The sequence below is a fragment of the Drosophila albomicans genome, chromosome 3 (assembly GCF_009650485.2).
Source record: "Drosophila albomicans strain 15112-1751.03 chromosome 3, ASM965048v2, whole genome shotgun sequence".
Classification (NCBI taxonomy): domain Eukaryota; kingdom Metazoa; phylum Arthropoda; class Insecta; order Diptera; family Drosophilidae; genus Drosophila; species Drosophila albomicans.
Window position 1 is genome coordinate 34,959,122 of NC_047629.2, and position 19,853 is coordinate 34,978,974.

A 19,853-nucleotide genomic window follows, 5' to 3' on the forward strand; every position below is an offset into this window, starting at 1 on the left:
TTGGCGCCATTTGATAATGCTTAAATTGAAATACGCTCTACTATCAATCGCGAAGGCTTCCAAGTTGCAAGCCAATTTAATATACAACTTAAACTATCATTGAGCCTATACTTATATGCATATATTCTAATTGCAACTCAGTCGTATATATGGCTATAGTGCTGCTGATAAACGTGTATGTAATTCTCCTTCTCCTGCGGTGTCATTTGTGAAATTAGTTTATCATCCACCTGATCCAATGGATGCGGTCGTCCACCCACCAGCACAGTGGGCACATCGTCGTCCTCTTCCTCCGACTCTGAGTTTATGTAGTTATCGAGATCGACATTCGCTACATTAGATTGAAGAGAAGACTTAGCTGGAAGTTCATTGCATATGCATTGATAAACTCACGTATCTTTGTGTTGTCAATGTCATTCTCATCATCGCTGGAATCACTGGAGTTGGCATTTGACGAACCCCTGTGAATGCCTTTCAAATGCGCATCCCGCTCGCCGGGCTGTTTCTCGTGCTGCAGCAGCACTGACATAATGTCCTCGTTCTCCTTTTTGCTGCGATGCCCGGACGTTGATGACGGTTGTGCTGTTTCGCTGAGCGAGTTGCCATCGCTGCCATCCGCATCGGTTATCACAGTGCTCTCTGTCATCCAAATCGGACGTGATTTGCGTTCCACAACCGCCTCGGAGTTGTCATCGCCACCAATGGTGACATCGACGCGAGTCTCCTCAACCGCGAAGCCTTGGTTACGTGTCGCCTCACCCGACCATTGCATGCTGTCCGGCCGCATGGCATTTGGTTTTGTGATGCCACGTATCGTATCGATGTCCACGGGTTCGGGTTCAAGGACTTCGGGCGCCAACTGAATACCTTCCACCTCGCGCAACAGATCGTAAAGTGGCTGCAGCTGCTCGTTGAAGTGTGCTAGCATTAGGCGTGAATCCTTCTTCGGCATCGCCGCACTGTCTTCCTCCACAATGCTGCCGCAGTACGTACAGCGAAACTCCAATGTTGCCGTGTCGAACAGCTGGTCGGCCTCGAGATCAGTAAATGTCTTCGAGCACATGGAACACTTGAAGCTTGCGCGGCTGGTCGCATCGCGTTCCTCCGTCTCCATGCGCTTCCGCATCAAATCCAATTTGTACTTGACCACGTTCACAAAAGTTTTGTAATTGATAAAGTAATAGTTGACTTTTTGCGCCTTGCCATCGGGTCCCGTCTCCATCTTCAGACGGATCTGTATGAACTTGTCGGTGCGCAGTGTGGTTATGCGTGCTCGCAGCTGTTTCTTTTCGAAGCGCAACAGCTCGCCGATGTCGTCCTCCTTCATACATGGATTCCGCACCAACATGTCGATGATGAGCGCGTCCTCTTGTGAGTAGAAACCTCGGACGACTAAACGGGCTAATTGTTTCAGACTGCTGGGCACTTCTGTCACATAGCGCACTTCTGTTTTGGCGGGTGCTGCATTTGATGCGGCCGCTGACGTCGAGGACATGTTTAATAAATTTTAACAAACTACAAATTATTATTTGTGTCTTCCTCTTTCGCTCAAATGCTTCTTCTTGCCGACTAACAGCATGAGAGTATGCCGAGTAACATGAGATAGGCCTGTTAACTATCGATAAATGTCTCTTCTTGTTGGGAAGCCAACAGAGTAATCGAAATTGTGAGCGCGTGTGTTTTGCTGAAATTGAAATAAGGTCTTGCCCGTTACTTGTTTTCGGTTTCAAATATTTTCGAAACATTCGTTTTGATCGAAAATTTGATCTGATCCGGAAGAACACGAAGCACGAAAATAATAAGCTGTTTGAAATGAAACGCCACTTTATTCGTGTTTGCAAATTATACCAACGGTCACACCCTGGCACTCGTTTCAAAAAAACAATTGGGAAGCTCTTTTTTTAAGAATTAATTCTGAATTTATTAATAATTGATTTATTTGAATTGGCTAGATAAACAAAAAGTGCATAATTATTGATGACTTTTAAAAACCAGCCAAGTGTGAATGATATAATCGCTTACAATTATTCCTTATTTGGAGTACCATTACTATTTACAAAGCACAGGGCATAGCCAAAGGGAGCGAGTAAAAGGTAAGTGAATTTTGCTGTTATAAGGGTAATAACCTATTAAGTAACTGAAGAGGTCTAGGTTAAATGAAAGCGTACAAATATAAATCCGTTATTCAACAACAATTCTTCATATTTATTTAAACATAACAAACAAATGAAGCAATAAATAGCACAATTATTTTTAATAAACAGTAAATGAATATAGAGACTATTATGAATTTCCAAATATGTAATTAAATAACAAATTCAGTTTTAGGCTATAGCTTTCTCTCTTCAACAATGTTTTATGTCGCTCTCTCAAACTAAAGAGCACCATTTTGGGGGTGTATTTCGCTTGTTTACTTCACAAAAGTCAGCGAAAACAACTGCAGTGCGCATCCTCTTGTGCCACACAACAAAAACAATGTTAACAGACAGTGGCGTGCTTAACAGGGATTGCAAATGTTATATTAACAGTTTCGCCGTCACCCATTTTATAGTCCATGTCCATGTAACGAACTTTTTCATGAGACAATGCGAGAGCGCACGCTCCTTTTCGGCACTCTGTTTTGTTCTCTGGGGAGCTCTGGGAGCTTTTGCACTTTCGCCACTTTCGCTGTTCGCATTGGCCTGCAGTTAGTTATGAGTCGTGCGCGCTTACGCTCGGATGCTTAAATTTTCCGTTTAATCGTTTACTCGTTTTTTTTCACGGCGCTCAACATTTTCAACACACAAACAAACACAAACAAATAAATGCGTGCAAATAGTTTTATGATTGTTTTTGCGGTTTCTCAAAAACATTTGTGCAATTGTGTGCAGTTTTTACGCGTATGCGACTGAATAAGTAATAGAAGCCCATGCGCGATTAACGGTTAACGGTTGAGTGGTAGTCGCAAGCGAAAGCACAAAAAATAAAAGCCAAAGAAACCATTAAAAACAAAACAAGAACAAACACGCCGCAGCAACGTTTGGTAGAATTGATTTTTATTGCATGCGACAAGCAAAGAAAATTCCAAACAAATAAATACAATTACATATACATATACTCTGTTATATATATTCTGAAAATAACTTATTTATTTCAACAAAATAATCAGGTGTGTGCATATATCTATTATATATATTTACAAAAGTTTCCATAGCAGCAGATTTTCGGTTGGCGTTTCACGTTGCCAAATTTTACGTTTGAACTGTTTCAACATTTGGGTTGCACGTGATTTGTTTGCTTTGCTTTTGTCTGCTTTTTACTCGTCTCCACTCTACAGCAGCATTCTACACAATTCGACACCAAGCAGCAGCAGCAGCAGCAGAAGTAAAGGACTCTCCATCTCCATCTTTGAGCTCTATCAGCACTTGCAACCCCCGAGCAAAAGCCGGGCGCTTACCGCCCGCTCTCACCCCCAATCCCAGAGGGTTGCTTCGCTTCGCTTGGCGTCGGCTTCAGCTTGAGCTTGAGCTTGTGATGTCATACCAGCGACATCTACCCATAATAATAAAGGACTTTAGACAGGCTGGCGCGACCCTTTGCCATTGCTCTCGTCTCTCGTCTATCGTCCGCCTGTTTTGGCTCAATTTTCGCTTTGGAACGCACACCTGGCTGCCAGGTTGTGCCTCCAGCTGATTTCCATATTGATTTGCCATGCCAGCACAATCTCATTGGGGCTTAATCAACATTCAGACTTCAATACGCATTTATATACAGTACAACAGTTATATAGGTGGGCATATAGCTAGGACTACACATAGAAAAAGCTATCTGCCATGAATCGGGTCACATTTGCAGTTTGACCCAGTTAAAAACACACTGACGCACAGATGTCATGTGTTGCATGAATCAGCCCATTGATAGCTGCAGCACATCAAGTTAATTCGATTTCTAACCTGACCAAGTCTATATACTATTTCTTGTTAGCACATGAATTCTACCAGATCAATGTTAAACCGAGTTTTAACAGTAAAATAATATTCAACTAAAACAAACTGAAAGAGAAAACCAAATCCAGTTTTTTATTAATTTATGAATTAACCCAATGAAATAAAACGTGCTAAAAACAAATCCAACGTAGCAAGTACTTGAGATTAGCATAGAATTTGAAAACCATAAAATTCATGCCAATCTTTAAGTAGTTTATTCATACTACTCTACAAATTATGCTAATTCTAATACTGGAATACAGTTCTCTACAGTTTTATGTATTTTTTATTGAATAAGCTTACAAAAACACAAAGAAAAACTATTTATATGAATGAAAATCTAAAAAAGCACTTGGGATTAGCATTGAGTTGAACAACAGCAAAATGGACGGATAATATTAAAATAGTTTCAGAGCTCTTTTTATTCAAGCTACTCTTAAAAGTATGCTATGTATAATGGAAAATATTTTATGCCAAAGTAAAGTAAGCAGCTTAACAATGAATGTTGATTGCACTTTGATGTTGAATTATTTAATTTATGTATTCTCCATTTTTTGCCGTTGTTGTTGTTGGATGAACTTGCACAATGTTGCGAAAGTTGCGAGGATATTAGAAATGATTGACAGTCGCTTGCTATCCGGGAGATTTATTTTGTTTTCATCGTTTAGATCAAAGCGCAAATGGGAATGAAAACAACGGGACGAAAATCGATATATAAAGCTGTCGCAGCACGCATACAAATCCCAACCCAACGGGCAGGGTTACGATGAAGGGCGAGGGTGAGGGTGAGCATAGAGGGACTTGGATGTAGACCAAGTCCTCACACAGTGCAGAGCTGCGAAGCGATTTAAAGCGTACTGTAGTTACCGTTACGCGGCAGCGGCGAAATCCAATAAGCAGAAGGAACGAGGCACGCGAAACAGCAACAAAAACTCAACTCGCCTCGAAGCTTGTCTCGCTTTGTCTCGCCGCGACTCAAACCAACTCCAAAAATAGACGCACAGCCAAGCGGCGGAAAATGCTCACAAAATGGAGGGTCGCATAAAAATGAAATAACTACGGGCGAGTGCACGCACACACGCATGCATATCTGTGTGTATGTGTGTGTGTCTGTGTGAGTGTGAGTGAGCAGGACACACATAAGCTGAAAGTGCGAGGGAGGGTGATGACATTCAGATTGATATTCTGATTCATTCACCGCACAGTATGCAGCTTGTTTTGCAAAATTGCTACACAAACTTTACTGTCGATTCTCGTTGCATGCCACACAGCTGCCTCTGTCTCTACTTTTGGTCGAGCATTATCATTTCCCAAATGTTTTTCCACTTTCAGATTCATCAAATTATTCATTCGAAATTGCAGTTCATTTGAAATGCCAAAAGTTGTCCATTCTCAATCAAAATAATTGATGCAGCTCAAAAAGTAGACAAAATTAATTTGAATTAAATTGCAATATAAATTGAATGATTCCAAAGTATCCATAAAGCAAGCATTTAATCAAATAGATGCACTTTAACCATTGGGAGAAACTTTTGGAAATGTTATTCTTCATCCAAATGGATTTTAAAGATTTATATGTCTGTTAGTTAACTCTATAATATTATGCTAATTTGTGAGTTAAGTTGAGATTGAAAAACATATCTTTAAAACTTTATAAACACTTTTAGAATTTTGATGCTAGTCTGGTGCAAGAAATCTTAATAGTTTTTTTTTTTTTTTTAAAAAGTGAGCCATTAATACAATAAAACTAAACTTTACTTTTGCAAAATTTGAAAAACATTTAATAAACTCATTGCTGTCAGCAGCTAATGCCAACTTTTGAGTTGGTAAATTTGCGAAACATTTTAATATTTGTAAAGTAAATAAATAAGACGCTGTAGCTTCAGGGACTTTGAAATCAACTTTGTCTGAAAGTCAAAGGCATTTATGTAACTTTCTTAAAAAGGGAAGTCCTTTAGAAAGCTAAGAAATCTGAAAATGTGCGCAATAGTGTCTCAAGTTTTCTGTTCTGTTCTGGAAACAATAGTTAACCTTGTCCGCGGAGTGTGTTCGATAGGTCAAGAATTTTTGGGGGACAAACTGCAGACAACTTCAGAGATAGAATAGCGGAAATTGAAGTGTGCATACACACAGAGCGATGAGGAAGTCAGAGACAATGCTCTCAGCCCCCCAGCCTGTCAGTGACTTCCTAACTTGAGAGGCTTTCATTGTTTTCTCTTGCTCTTGCCCCATTGTGTTGCCCAGCAGCGGAAAAGGCAGACAACGAGAAGGCAAACGCTAAGATTTACCCGTTCCCAGCGACAATGACGATGACGCTGCAACATGACAAACGACGCGTCGTTCACCTTCCAGTCCAACAGCAAGATGTGGCACATGCCACACGGCGCAGCGTAGGAGGTGGAGGAGAAGCATGTGAAGCATAAACAGGGCCACCCTATTTATGGCAATTAAATTGTCTTTCATGCCCCAGGATCCTTTGTTCGACCTGATGAGCATTTTGCTGTCGTTTTCTTACCTCTCACTTACCTCTCTCCGTCAGAGGTTTTTAATAACCTCATTTGTCTCGAGATTGGAAGCAGGTTAAGTTCTTAAATTGCTGCACACACACACTTACACACACAGACATACGAACGCTCTTGACATGCTTAGGATTTCATGTGTTTTCTTTTAACCTCCACCAACTTGGCTTGCAGCGAACAGATTTCCATGTACTTAGTACACCCCACTAAAGATTTGATATCACGATATTAATGACACTCGCCAGCTGTGTAAAGTGGCAAAAACTTTTCAGACACGTTAAATCATTTGCCAGGAATGCCAACAATGGCCTTGCATCGAAATCTATTGCCCTTTCCTGCATTTAAGCCCGGGTTTTTCTTTCTATTTCTATTTCTACTTTTATCGTGTCCCAAATGGTTGAAAATGCATTGCCATTTGGCTAATTGAATGTCCAGCCTTGGTGCCAATGTTGAATTCAATAAAAGCATTCGAGTTTGTTTACAAGCGTAATTCAATTGGAGAAACTTAGAATTTTGCAGATTCAAATATAATTAATATTAATGAATGAAATTAAAAATTTATCTTCATTGAATCTCATATTTTAGTTTCAAAATAATATTTTTTGGTTTCGAAAATAAATAAAAATTATTGCCATATAAATTAAATCAATATTACTTTGTATTAGATTTGAAATTCAGAATTTGTAATCAAAGCAAGGCTAAAACTTTAATAAAATATGCTAATTTTACTAAATCGTAAAGAAAAGTTTGCTGCACAGCTTTTAATGAATTCATTAACACGTGTTTATAACTTCAAATCCTTTAGGCGAGCTTTAGCCTCTCGCTTTATAGTTCAGAGTACCGAAATGGCCTTTAAACAACAACAATAATAGCAAGGAGAGGCAGAGTAAAAACAAAAACAACAACAACAAGCACAGTCATCCATCCGTTCTGCCATTCATTACCTTGGCATAGTTGTTGTTTCGCCTTTGCACTTCTCTCTTGCTGTAGTTGTAGTTGTTGTTGCCTTTACATTGTTCGCTTTATCGCCCGAAGTTTTCGTAGCCACAACAAATCGCAAACGGCGAACGGGGAATGATGAATAGGATATGAGGAATGGCCGAAAGGTGGAATGGCGGAATGGCGTGCACAATAATAACAACAGCAAAAGCAACAGCAACAGCAACATGCCGTAGGAATGAATGTGGAACATAAATTCGTGTGCTTTATATTGCCGTTCGTGCTGAGTGTGAGGGAGATAAAGAGAGTTGTAAAAACGCAGCTTGAACTAAGGCTTTATTAACATTACTTTTACTCTTCTGTTTGTGTTTTGCAGGTGAAGCGAACACGAGAAAAGAGAGACAGAGAGAAAGAGAGAGAGGACGGGGAGCAGGAAGAGGCGTAACAAGGTCAAACCCTCTCAACATGCTGCAATTGCACGTTATGTAAAGCAGAGTGCGAGCGAGCGAGACAGCGTCGTTACCATTGTGTCTGCATACGTGCAAGCAACCGAGCAGGAGCGAGTGAGCGAGAGCGAGCGAGGGAGCGAGAGACGGAGGCAAAGTGCATTTGCTACAGAATACGATGTCATCGATCTCGGCGCAAGGCGTGGTCGAGCGAGCCTCCGCCGAATTATCGAAGCGCATCAACGGTTTGGGATTACGCTCGAAGCATCATCATGGCAGCAGCGGCAGCAGCAACACCAGTGACAACTCCTCCCCAAATTCCACGTCCAGTGCCAGCTCATCCAGTGGCAAGACCTCAGTAATGGAGCGTGTGACCAACGCACTCTGCGGCGGCGGCAGCAGCAGCAACAACTCCTCCAACTCCAATTCCAACGCCAACAGCAGCTCAAACTCCGGCTCAAATACGCCTCAGACGCCGGATAAGCCATCGCGTGGTGGCCAACAAAGTGCATCAACAGCAGCAGCTGCGCCTGGCGCCACGCTCATCTCCATGTCCGCTGCGCAACAACAAGCCAGCTCCAATGCTCTGCCCGCCGCGCATCTCCCGCCCGCGCATCTGTTGCAACAGCAGCAGCAACAACACCAGCAGCAACAACAGCAGCAGCAACAGCAACAACAACAGCAGCAACAGCAACTGCAAGCCATGGCTGGCTCCACGTTGATTAATTCGAGCCATCATCTGGTGATGGCGGGTGGCGTGCCCGCACCACCGGGTGGCATGCCACTGGGCGCACCGCCCACGCCCACAGTCAAATCGATTGCCAAGCAAATGAACATTATGATTCCGGCGCCCGGTTCGCCTACATTTAGTACCATGGGCATGGCGGCGGCACAGAAGGTCGCTGGCGCCGGCGGGACGCCATTGCAACTGCGCAAACAGCTGCCCAATCCGCACCTGCATCATCCGTATGCACCCGGCTCCCAGCTGGCTGCGGCTGTTACGCAATCCGCGTTGATACTCCACAAGCACCCGCCACACATCCAGAGCATCGATGCCTTGATGCTCGACGATCGTTTCCTGAATCGCTTTTTCCAATACTTTTCGCCGTACGAACGACGTGTGCTCGCCCAGGTGTGCATCAAGTGGCGGGACATACTCTACCGCAGTCCTCGCTATTGGTCCGGCCTTCTGCCCACGCTGCAGTGCCGCGAACTGCGCCAGATGCCCGCCTGTGATCGCGGCAAGCTTTACAATTCGCTCATCCGACGCGGCTTCCATGCGCTCGGACTCGTGGGAGCTTCCGATGAGGATGCTCTCGATGTGGTGCACTCGTTTCCGCTCGCCTCCAAGCACGTGCACTCGCTCAGTCTGCGTTGCTCTTCGATCAGCGATCGAGGATTGGAAACACTGCTCGACCATTTGCAGGTGAGTTTAGCTAATGAGTTGATTAAAAAGATATAAATTACTAATCAGATTAAGTATCTCCATGTAGATTAGGTATAATTATTTATACTATGTTTTATCATGGAAAAACTTGGTTAACTTTTCCTAACAAAACTTGGTTAACTTTTCAAGATTTTCCTTTAGGAATTCTTTAAATTGCTTTAAATACTGAAATTATGCAAAATAATCAAAAAGAATGTCTAAGAATATGATTTTTATTCCTTAAAGAATAGCCAGATTCATATCACGATAATCCGACAGAAACTTGTTGTGAATGTAAATTATATAAATATTTATTCTTCTAAATAATTGCTTCGTTAGCTTCTTTAGTTTCTCTGCATTTTTTAGGTAATACTTAAATTCTGAAGTAATTGAAAATAATCTTAAATGTTATTTATTGTTATATGTTTTATTTGTTGAGTAATTGCCAGTTTTATATCCAACCATTATTAGAATAACTTGCAGACTATATAAATGATATTAGTTATTCTATTGAATAATTATTTGGTCAACTTTTCGAAGTTTTGCTACAATTTGTAGACATAACTTGAATACTCGAATAATCCAAAAGAATGCCTAAGAGTAATAGCCGAGCTTTTAAGAGATTTGTACTTACTCGAAAGATAGATTGCTCTGAATTTTGGGTATTTATCATCTGGCGCTGTCATTGCTTCGCACACTTTTTGGTCAGACAAATGGGCAGCTAAAACAAACAAGCTTCCCATGACCGTGGGCGGGCGTCAGTTGGATGTTGGTCAGTCGCATGGCACGCGGCGTATACGTAATTTTAAAATAAACTCACCCAAAATTCCTGCCTGCTTGTTGATGCTGCTGCTGTTGCTGGTGTTGCTGCTGCTGACCGGCAAGTGGAAACTATTTTCATTTGATATATCGTATAAATACTTATTTAAAAACCACACGACAAGCAAAATGAAACGTGCTCGGTGGCAAAGTGTGTCATCGGATGCCCCCTGAATATGTCAAATGGGGAGTGGCAAGAGAAGAGAAGCGAGCGGAAGGATGGCAGACAGGTGAAGGGAAGTCATCTGTTAATTTCTACACATTTCCTCTGTAATCTCATAACGAATTGATGCGATCAATTTCAAGCGCATATCACATCAAAGCAAACGCCATAAATTTTATTTAATTTAGTGAAATAATTCGTTTAGCTAATTTGTGCTAAATGCGAATGCGAATACGAATACGAATATGAATGTGAATATGAAAATGAATTCACATGAGTGAGTGTAAGTCTAATGAGTGCTGATTCGCATGGTGAATGTTTTATAAGATGCGTGGCCAACGTGGCATGAGTTTTGATTTTTATTCGACTGTTTGTCAATCAGTTGCCAAAATCAACAAAATTGCCAACATATTCTTTGTATATATTCATTACATTTATAACATTCCTTTCGCTTGCTTTCGTGTTTACGTTTTTTCCATATTTACTTGGCAACTGACTGAAAATATATTTATTAAATTATGCATTTGTCCTTAACACCCACTCAAGCTGTGCTCTAATTAGATGCTCACCTTCAACACCTCCATGGTCACTTTATTTATTGTAGTAAATGTTTATTAAATTTATCAAACGTTTTAAGTTCTTCTTGATATTTATATTTACCTTTTGCTGTAAGCTTGTTAAGCTGTTTAGGCATTTATTGTATTGTTTATTTCTCTCTATGTTAACTTTCTGCTTGCATCATCAAAATTGTTTAGCTTCAATTGTGCTTAATTTTTATACCCGCTAGCCATGGTATATTTTGAATGTTATACTATATAAATATACCAAACATAGCCTTTGTTACATTTTTGTATTTTTGTGATTTATTAATTTGGTATATTTTAAAATAAATACCTCACTGTTTTGATTTTATTCACTATTCACGAGGACACTCGACTGTAGCTTTTTTACTTGTTTATATAGTCAGCATCTCATTTGTGTATATTTATATTTGCATATTACGTATTTTCGTTTTTATAAACATATCTCAAAAATGTATATTTACTTGATTTAATTTACTCAACAATCCACTTTATGTCAAGATTTATTCTTCGTTTTACAATCATCTCAATTTTCTAGTGCTTCCACTTCATTTATGTTCTTCAAGTTGTCATTTAACTCTAAAAGCTGTCTTAAGTTCGTCTAAGGTTACATCATTCCAACTGGATTTCATTAGAATTTCTACAGTACCTTTTTCATATTGTCTATTCACCTTGTTTCACATTTATACAGCATTCGCAAGAACCCACTTTCTCGTCCTTGGTCACTTCATTTAAACTCTTCGAAGGCTCTTTAGCATTGTTGTATTGCATAATCTGGCAAAAGTCGAAAGTAACTTGAATTCAAATGAACTTCGTTAGGTTAATTGCCGCACTCGGCTGTGTGTGCTTATGTTTTGTGTCTCAGTGATGTGGCAATGCCAAATGCCAAGTTCGCAAGTAACGGGAGAAGCACACACAGAGAACTAATCTATTCATTTCCATGGGCCAAAAGCGATGCAATCTGCCAGTGTAATCTACTATAACGGACCCAGCAGGCGGCAGCAGCAAAGGCAGAGACAGCAGAGACAGACGGACAGAGACACGCGCAGTGCAAAGTGGATAATGTTGGCCGAACTGGTTGTGGCCAACTTCTGACTCTCTCACTCTCTATCTTTCCTACTCTTGGCCTCTCTCTATATGTAGTACATCTAGGAGTATTTTGCGGTTGTGTCAGTCCCTTAGTCAGTCAGAGTTGGCTGCGTGTCAATCTGCAATGTCGGAATTAATTCAATGTGAATGCATGTCATGTTCATGAGCCTAGTTTGTTGTGAGTGTGAGTGTGTGTGTAAGTGTGTGGGAGTGTATAAGTGTGTGTGCGCTTGACAAATGGTTTGATTGCAAATTGTTGTCGCTGGATATGTCAACAAGAATGGCATGCGTGGAACAGCTGGAACAGTTGACAGTCGACTGCGCTCAGCAATATAGAAAATTTGACCTTGGGGAACGGGAAGGAGGCATCTGTTCCACCTCCCCTTGGGGGTCGCATTGCATTGTGCAGCTGCTGCTGCTGCTGTGTCCCTATGTCCCTATGTTCCTTTGTCCCTTTGTCTTGTGCACTGGCTGCATGCTGACTATAGTTTTTGTGCATTAACAAGCGTCTATAATTTGCCGTTGGGTTTCAAGTATTGCGACGGAAATGCGACGAGTTCATATTTAATGGGCCATATGCCCGCAATTGCCCTCGGCGCACACGCCGCGTATACGTAATTTCCGCATTGCTGACTCTAAAGTTGACCCTTCGCAGTCGCTATTGCCATTGCTATTGCTATTGCTGCTGAACCCTGCTGACCCATAAAGAAGGCCACCAACTTCGCTTTGCCGGATATGCTGAAGAATTTCCTGGCCGTTGCACGATTTGGCCAACAAATTATGCGAGTAATGCAAAAGTATGGCTAATTAACTTATGAATTTTGCCAGAAACTAAGCTAGCTTGAAATTTAATTAATGTCTGATGAAAATATTATAAAGAATTTCCCACTTTTATAACTTTTGATAGAAATTTCATAAATCGAAATTCCTGGCAGGCAAATAGAGTTTCTCTAATTAAATCATGTATGTGAAATTTATGCTAACGGAAAAAGTTTGGAGGAACAAAGGTGAGGAAAAACAAGCGAAACAGAATTCATTGTATTCCTGGCGCATTGTTGTGTTTGCCTTTAGCCTTATTGATTTTGCTGCCAACATGTGGAAAAAAGTTACCCTGGATACAACACGTGTGGCCAAGCCAGGCGAACAACAACAAAACTTTCGAGTATTCCCCGAACTATTGGCCATAAAAGCAAATAAGCTACGAGCTAGCGGAGTGGCCTGAAGCATTTTGGTATTAACAATGAAGTCATTTCAGAGCCACAATTAGCCGGAATCCAATTAGATGGCATGTCATTTACATATCGTAAGGCCTGATAAGAGGGTTAGCTCTATTAACATATATCTCAATAATTGAAACAATTAAATATATAATCCCCAGATGTTGATAAGATAGATGAACATCTGTTGGCTAATAGCTTCAATGGCGGGACTTCCAAAAAAGCATTCTATATTTACAAGTCATTTATATGACTCCCATTGATAGCCAAACGGAGCTTGATATGTGCTCCAATAATAATAATTATAGTTTACTGGGAATTGTGTGATAGTTAACTTCAGATTGTATAGCCTTAATTTGGCTGGTAATATATAAAAGCAACTGAGAACAATAATAAGTTTGACTTTTATAAAATTTATTAAAAGTTGAATGTGTAGAATACTTGAATGTAAATAAAATATTTGTAAATTTAAGTATTATAGATCTACGTTGAGTTGAGTTTCATTATATTTAAGATCTTTTAAGATTTAAAAATATGTATTTTAGTAATAAAAAACAATTTAGTTTAATAATAAAACTAAGAACTAACTTCATAAAACTTTGCGTTCTTTAAGTTACTTTATATTATATATTTACCATACATTTTAGATTATTATCAACTCAATAATCTATAATCTATAAATATATACATATTAGTAATCTCTGCACTCTTTAAGTTTTATTAAATTCATAACTGAACTTGCATTAAATTATAATTTTTGGATTATTAAGAATTCGAGATTATTTAGATGTAAATATTTAGTAAACTAAATTACTTTAGATCTACAGATATCTTTATCTTCTTAGGTACACCAATTATTTGTAGGTCACATGCAACTTTTCCCATGTAATACTTGATTTGAAGTTGCTACATTTTCCGATACGGTTAACTATCATAATTCAGTCCAAGTTCTGTTTATACAGTTTCTGTGCTACGTGCAATTGTTGATGCAGTTAGCGATAAAACTTTGTAGCCTTTGGTACTTTGTTTTTGTGTGTCGCCACTTTTACATACATTCGAGTATTTTTGTTCTTTCCTCCATTTCCCATTTCGCATTTCCCGTTGAATTTTTGTTTTTTTATTGCCATTGTGCTTTGATTTGACGTGTATTTTTTGCGCTGCGCGTTTATGAGCCAAAGTTCTTGAGTGTCGCCACGAAGCGTACTAAACTTTTGGCCAAAACAACGGCTTCAACAATGACAATAACAACGTCAACGACAACGACAACAATTGTAGGTACAAAATTGTGACTAGTCTGATCAAATGCCCCCGACATATTGTCTGGCACGCAATGTGGGTCGACTTACGAGTATCGGCAAATGTTGTTTTATTTGCCTTCATTCTCGTTTCGTTCGAGCTTGTTTTGGCTTCGGCAAAAGGTCAAAGTTAACTCAGTTGCCAAGAACTTTTGATTTAAATATCGTCAACGTTTTAAGTAAATTTATTTGCTTGCAGCTCTGTAGTAAAGTCTTTCGTTTAGTTTGTCTATCTTTTTGTCAATAAAACGCAGTCAGTAATTTATAAATTGACTTCGAAAAGCAATTATTTGATTACTTTAAAATGTTTACTGTGTATTTGCGACTCGTTGCGTAAACAAAACTATTGCTGCTTGAGAGTTTCTTTATTATTCTGATTTCCCTGCTTGGGGTTTACCTCTGAGCATTGACTATGTAAACACTTTTCCTGCGATTATTTGTCAAATAAGAGAACTGAATGTTTAATAAGGGTATTCCCAAGAATTTTGCTTACACCTATTAAATGTCATTTGATGTGAAGCAAAACTGAAAGCAATAAAAATTTAAGATGATGGCGAAGATAATGATGATCAAGTTTAAATTTAACAAAAATACAAATTAAATGAATGAGCATTTTTGATTATTTTTATTATATAAATGGCTCATATTAAAACTTATTTAATTTTACTTTTAATTAAATATAAACCCAAGCAAAACCACACATAAAATGTGGCGTCCTTCTCCAGTATTCCCCACTTGATTGTATAATGTTTTTAATTAAAATCTAAGTTAAGGGCAATAAAAATGAAATGGGCAGCGACACAAAGAATAATTTCGTAAATAAAAATGACAATTGCAGAGTCTGTTTGAACTTGAGCTCGCCGGCTGCAATGAGGTCACCGAGGCCGGGCTCTGGGCCTGTTTGACGCCGCGGATCGTGTCCTTGTCACTGGCGGACTGCATCAACATTGCGGACGAAGCGGTGGGAGCGGTAGCCCAGCTGCTGCCATCCTTGTACGAGTTTTCGCTGCAGGCAAGTGTTGAATATGACGACTGCACGTTCCCCAATGGGGAATGAGGCAGACGCGGGAGAAAGAGAGGGAGAGGGAGGTACACTTTGAACATGGACTCATACTTAATTGAATTTGTCGCTTTTGTCGCATCCAACAGGCTTACCATGTCACAGATGCTGCCCTCGGATATTTTTCACCAAAGCAAAGTCACAGCTTGAGCATATTACGCTTACAGTCATGCTGGGAACTAACCAATCATGGCATTGTTAATATCGGTAAGTCGCCCAGCTTAATTCAATCCAAAACTAGATTAATAACTGTTTACTGAAATTGACCAAAATTAATCGTGCTATTAAAGTGTCAACTGGTTAAGCGCTTGACAAATATGCCTTGCGTATTACTTGACCTTTCAATTTGTTAAATGAATGAAAAAGAGTTAAAGGAATTACGATTTTATTGTCCTCTATATTGAACTACTTCTCTTATGTTCGAGACGGAATCATTTCAAATTGAATATCGATATAGATATCCACATAAATACATATATGATATAAAACAAGTAAGAAAGCTGCAGTCGAGTGTGCTCGACTGTGAGATATTCGTTACCCTTTTTGAATAGAAGCAAAACAGTACGGTATTAATTTTAAAATATACCGAACTAATATACCACCAATAATACTAAAATGTAATAAAATAATGGCTTTATTTGGTAAATTAACAGTGCAATATATACCAGATTGTCAAACAAAGTACATAATTAGAATTTATAAATTCAACTAGCTGTTGATTAAATTACAAAATTCTAGCAAAACACAAAATATTTACGAAATTATTAGTATCAATAGCGAAAGAAGAGAAATGAAATGAAACAATTTCTCAACAATATATTTATCGATTTAATATTAAACCAAATGGTGCATATCATTATTATATAGGTTGTTGTGTTGTTTTAACGCTTCAATGCTGGTGACAAAAATGCCAATTAGAACGTATTGTAGCGTCTCATTTTGATTTGTTTAATTCGCAACAGCGAACAATTAGCTCATTGAGGCGTATAGAATACGCAGAGTTGTCATTGTTAACAGAGAGCAGGCCAAGTTCACAATATGTTTGGAGCATGGAGGCAATTGTTATTGGCACGAGGACGAGGACGAGGAAGCGGCATTTTATTATATGGAATTACAGTGCTGTCAGTCATACAAAAGAGCTGCGTCGGTTACCCGCCAGGTGTGTGCCTATTGGAGCAGGAGCTATAAAGCAGCTTACAGCTACTTATTTATTTATGTACCGCATTATAAACAACAATAAAGCACAATGAAATATTCGTGTGAATGCGTATTTTCTCTATCCGCACAAAACAAGTGCGAGCACGAGAACTCAGGTATGAATATATGAGTATGAGCATTCCCAGCTGCCGCTGATGAATCATTTGAAATCATTTTCAAAACATTTCTAAAGCATTTTCACTCAGCTAATTGAAGCTCTCACTCTTTATGATTGTGTACGACATTTTATCTTGTTGTGTTTTTCGAGAGAACCTTTCGAGGCAAATTTATTTGAATGCTATCTATACGACCAGATCCTTTGACGTCATAGACAGACAGATGTGTTCACCCTTGTCAGGCATTGAAACGGACACAACAGCTGCGACAGCTGACCACCCAGCTGAGCATCCTTTTAGGTCTGCTTTTTTTATTGAAGAAATCAATTTTTGCAATCTGACATCTAACTTAATATTATTATTTAGCTACCCTCTTTACACTCTTCATAGGAGATGTGGAATACAATTTATGAAATCAAATTTTCTGTATAGTAACTCTAATTTTAAACTCTTTCAATACTAAATCATCATTTACAGCGTATGGGCAATGAACTTTATTAAATCACGTTTATATTTATAATACCATTATTGTTGAGGTTTGTTTGCAATCTTACCTTATCTAACATTGAGTTTAATTATTCATTTTACACTCTTTTAATACTAAAGAACGTCACTTACAGCGTATGTGCAATGAACTTTATTAAATCACGTTTATATTTATAATACCATTATTATTGAGGTTTGTTTGCAATCTTACCTTATCTTACATTGAATTTATCTATTAATTTTACACTCTTTAAATACTAAAGAACGTCATATACAGGGTATGTGCAATGAACTTTATTCAATCATTATTATGTATAGGACATGCTCAATGCACAACTCAAGGGTTTCCTTGCGTTTTGTGGTCTTTAACTCGTCAGGTTTTCACCTTTGTTTGCGACCCTTTGTTAGCTTCACTCCCTCAAATCAATTTGTGCTGCAGTTCGAGTGCTTCTAGCAATTGCTCTTTGGATACCCTGCACTTGAAATTAAGCATGAGATGTTTTACACTCTTCTAGCTAGTTGGTTGATTTAATAGGATATTTGCTTGTCGACTACCTGCGATCGTTGTCGTTGTAATATCATGGGAATGTGGTTATTGCAAATTACAAAATGGCTGCCATACGCTTCAGCACTTTTTTACGCCCCTGCACTTTCAACTTGTCGCAATCAACTCGAACAAACACATTCCATGACTCCCCTTTTTTAACCCCTCTCGACTCCTACTTTAATCTCCATGCCTCGTGGCCCATTGAAGTGCAGCAAATTAAGCAGCCAGTTTGCTGCAGGCTCCCAGCCAAATGGTTGCCACTTGGGCTGCCAACTCGACAGCACGCATCGCCGCTTCTCTCCGGAGTCCAATTATGTGGCACGTTTGCTCTGGCCCCGCTTCATTACTCCACTCTTCTCCCCCTCTCACTACATACTCTAGTAACCGTTACCGTAACTATAAAACTATAACTGTAGTTAGCCTTTCAGCAGAATGCCCGAGCATTGAAAATTAAATTATTGCATCACGCTGCTTGCCACCGGAGCTGCCAACTTGTTTATGGCTGTGCAACACATGTGAGCTTGCTTGTAAATTAGTTCTTAAAGCTATATAAAATGGGGTGAACTTTACGGGTTAAACAGTCTCTTATTTATAACTTTTTTTTCTATTGTATTACTACATTACTACATGTATTACTACATTTTAGTTTAAATATTTTCCTATTTCTTAATTTAATTTTGTGATATTTTAACTACAGAAATATGAGGTTGATTAATGTTTTTCTCTGGCATTAACATAGAATTTCGAGTTTTAACTACAAAAATATGAGGTCAATTAATGTTTTTCTCTAGCATTACCATAGAATTTCGAATCTTAACAAACAATTGTTTATATATAATATCTTTATCTTTGCCCTTTTCGGGGCTGCCACCTAGTTAAAACCCTCTTAACCTTAACAATGAACACGCACAATGCTTCGTAAAATATATATTTTGAATGTCCCACGTTTTATTGACGGCTGTTAATTTGCTATCTGCACGATGAAAGCATTTGCATTATTAATGCGCAATTTACGAGCCAAGACAATGTGATAAAAGCCACAAATTAAAGCAAAATGAGTAGAAATTCATCTCTGCTTTGGTGTTTAGCAAGTTTCAATTTCAGCAGGAAATACGAACAACATTTTGTTTATATTTATCTATTTAATAATTGACATATTTAATGAGTCAATGTCGCATCGACCATAAAATATGGTTTTGAGCCAGAGGCAATCAAAAAACACAAATACTCGATGCTATTACATTTGCTGTGACTTCGATTTATGTTATTTATTTGGTATTTTCATTTATTATTTATTATTTATTATTTGGTACCGCATTGTTGCAATATCCGGAAATATTTAATTAATGTCTGGCGTCAAATTTACCGCCAATAAATAAAATCGCCCGCAAAATAAGGAAATTTTAATTATTTATTGCACGTTCGAAATAGACAGAAGGTTGAGAAGACGAAGAACAATTTGTATATAGATTGTGTTATTGACAGTTAACACTGAAAATGAAAAGTAAACTCTATTTAAGTTTCTTTTCTTCTTTGATTGAGCTTTATTTATTGTGAATTGCAATTTATAGAGTGAACGGAAGCAGCGCAGAAATATGATTGGAAATAGAATTTTATAGTCAACTGCAACTGTTCAAAGGGAAATGGCAAAGTAAATTAAACTGAAGCGAAATAAGTTTAGCGACTGTGAATAACTTTGATGATTTGTGCGCAATTTGAAGGACAACCTTGTCAAGTCAAGGTAAACGCGAACGCATAGATCCAAACCAGAAGTTTCATAAACCTTTTCTCGCGTTGTCTGTCACTCCGCACCAGCAACAACAATAGCAAAAGCAAAAGCAACCACGACAACGACAGCAAAACTTTTGATAAGCTTACAGACTCAATGTTGCCGCCGTTTGAAGCTGCCTCGCATATTTCTTGCCCCCGCTTATCACAACAACATGACGAAGCCATTTAGCTAATTGCATTTCGCCTACGCTCCACGT

The 19,853-nt window shown here is 38.8% G+C and overlaps 2 protein-coding genes across 5 annotated transcripts in view; one reads left to right on the forward strand and one right to left on the reverse strand.

The window, feature by feature from the left end:
• Window positions 1–41: 41 nt before the first annotated feature.
• On the reverse strand, window positions 42–1,572 carry LOC117567590 (general transcription factor IIE subunit 1). Its single transcript, XM_034247672.2, has 2 exons — window positions 394–1,572; window positions 42–331 (listed from the first exon to the last, which is right to left on the reverse strand). Exons 1-2 carry the CDS (start codon window positions 1,493–1,495, stop codon window positions 138–140), a joined length of 1,296 nt encoding a protein of 431 aa, XP_034103563.1. The 5' UTR covers window positions 1,496–1,572; the 3' UTR covers window positions 42–137.
• Window positions 1,573–2,677: 1,105 nt separating this feature from the next.
• Window positions 2,678–19,853, forward strand: part of LOC117571704 (F-box/LRR-repeat protein 16) — a 35,106-nt gene continuing 17,930 nt past the window's right edge. The window contains exons 1-5 of one of the 4 annotated variants that reach the window (XM_052004836.1): window positions 2,679–3,148; window positions 7,800–9,295; window positions 15,298–15,471; window positions 15,609–15,726; window positions 16,482–16,775. In XM_052004836.1, the coding sequence (XP_051860796.1) occupies window positions 8,048–9,295; window positions 15,298–15,471; window positions 15,609–15,726; window positions 16,482–16,492 (1,551 nt within the window). In that variant the 5' untranslated portion in view covers window positions 2,679–3,148; window positions 7,800–8,047 and the 3' untranslated portion in view covers window positions 16,493–16,775. Of the gene's footprint in view, window positions 3,149–7,693; window positions 7,713–7,799; window positions 9,296–15,297; window positions 15,472–15,608; window positions 15,727–16,481; window positions 16,776–19,853 lie in introns of those variants that run through there. The other 3 variants (XM_034254002.2, XM_052004835.1, XM_052004837.1) reach the window with 3 other exon arrangements.

Bases quoted from the DNA above. Each gene is read 5' to 3' on its own strand.
- LOC117567590 (XM_034247672.2), bottom strand. From the start codon at position 1,495: ATGTCCTCGACGTCAGCGGCCGCATCAAATGCAGCACCCGCCAAAACA. The intron at 332-393 runs GTGAGTTTATCA...AATCTAATGTAG, and splicing joins CATTGACAACACAAAGATAC to CGAATGTCGATCTCGATAAC.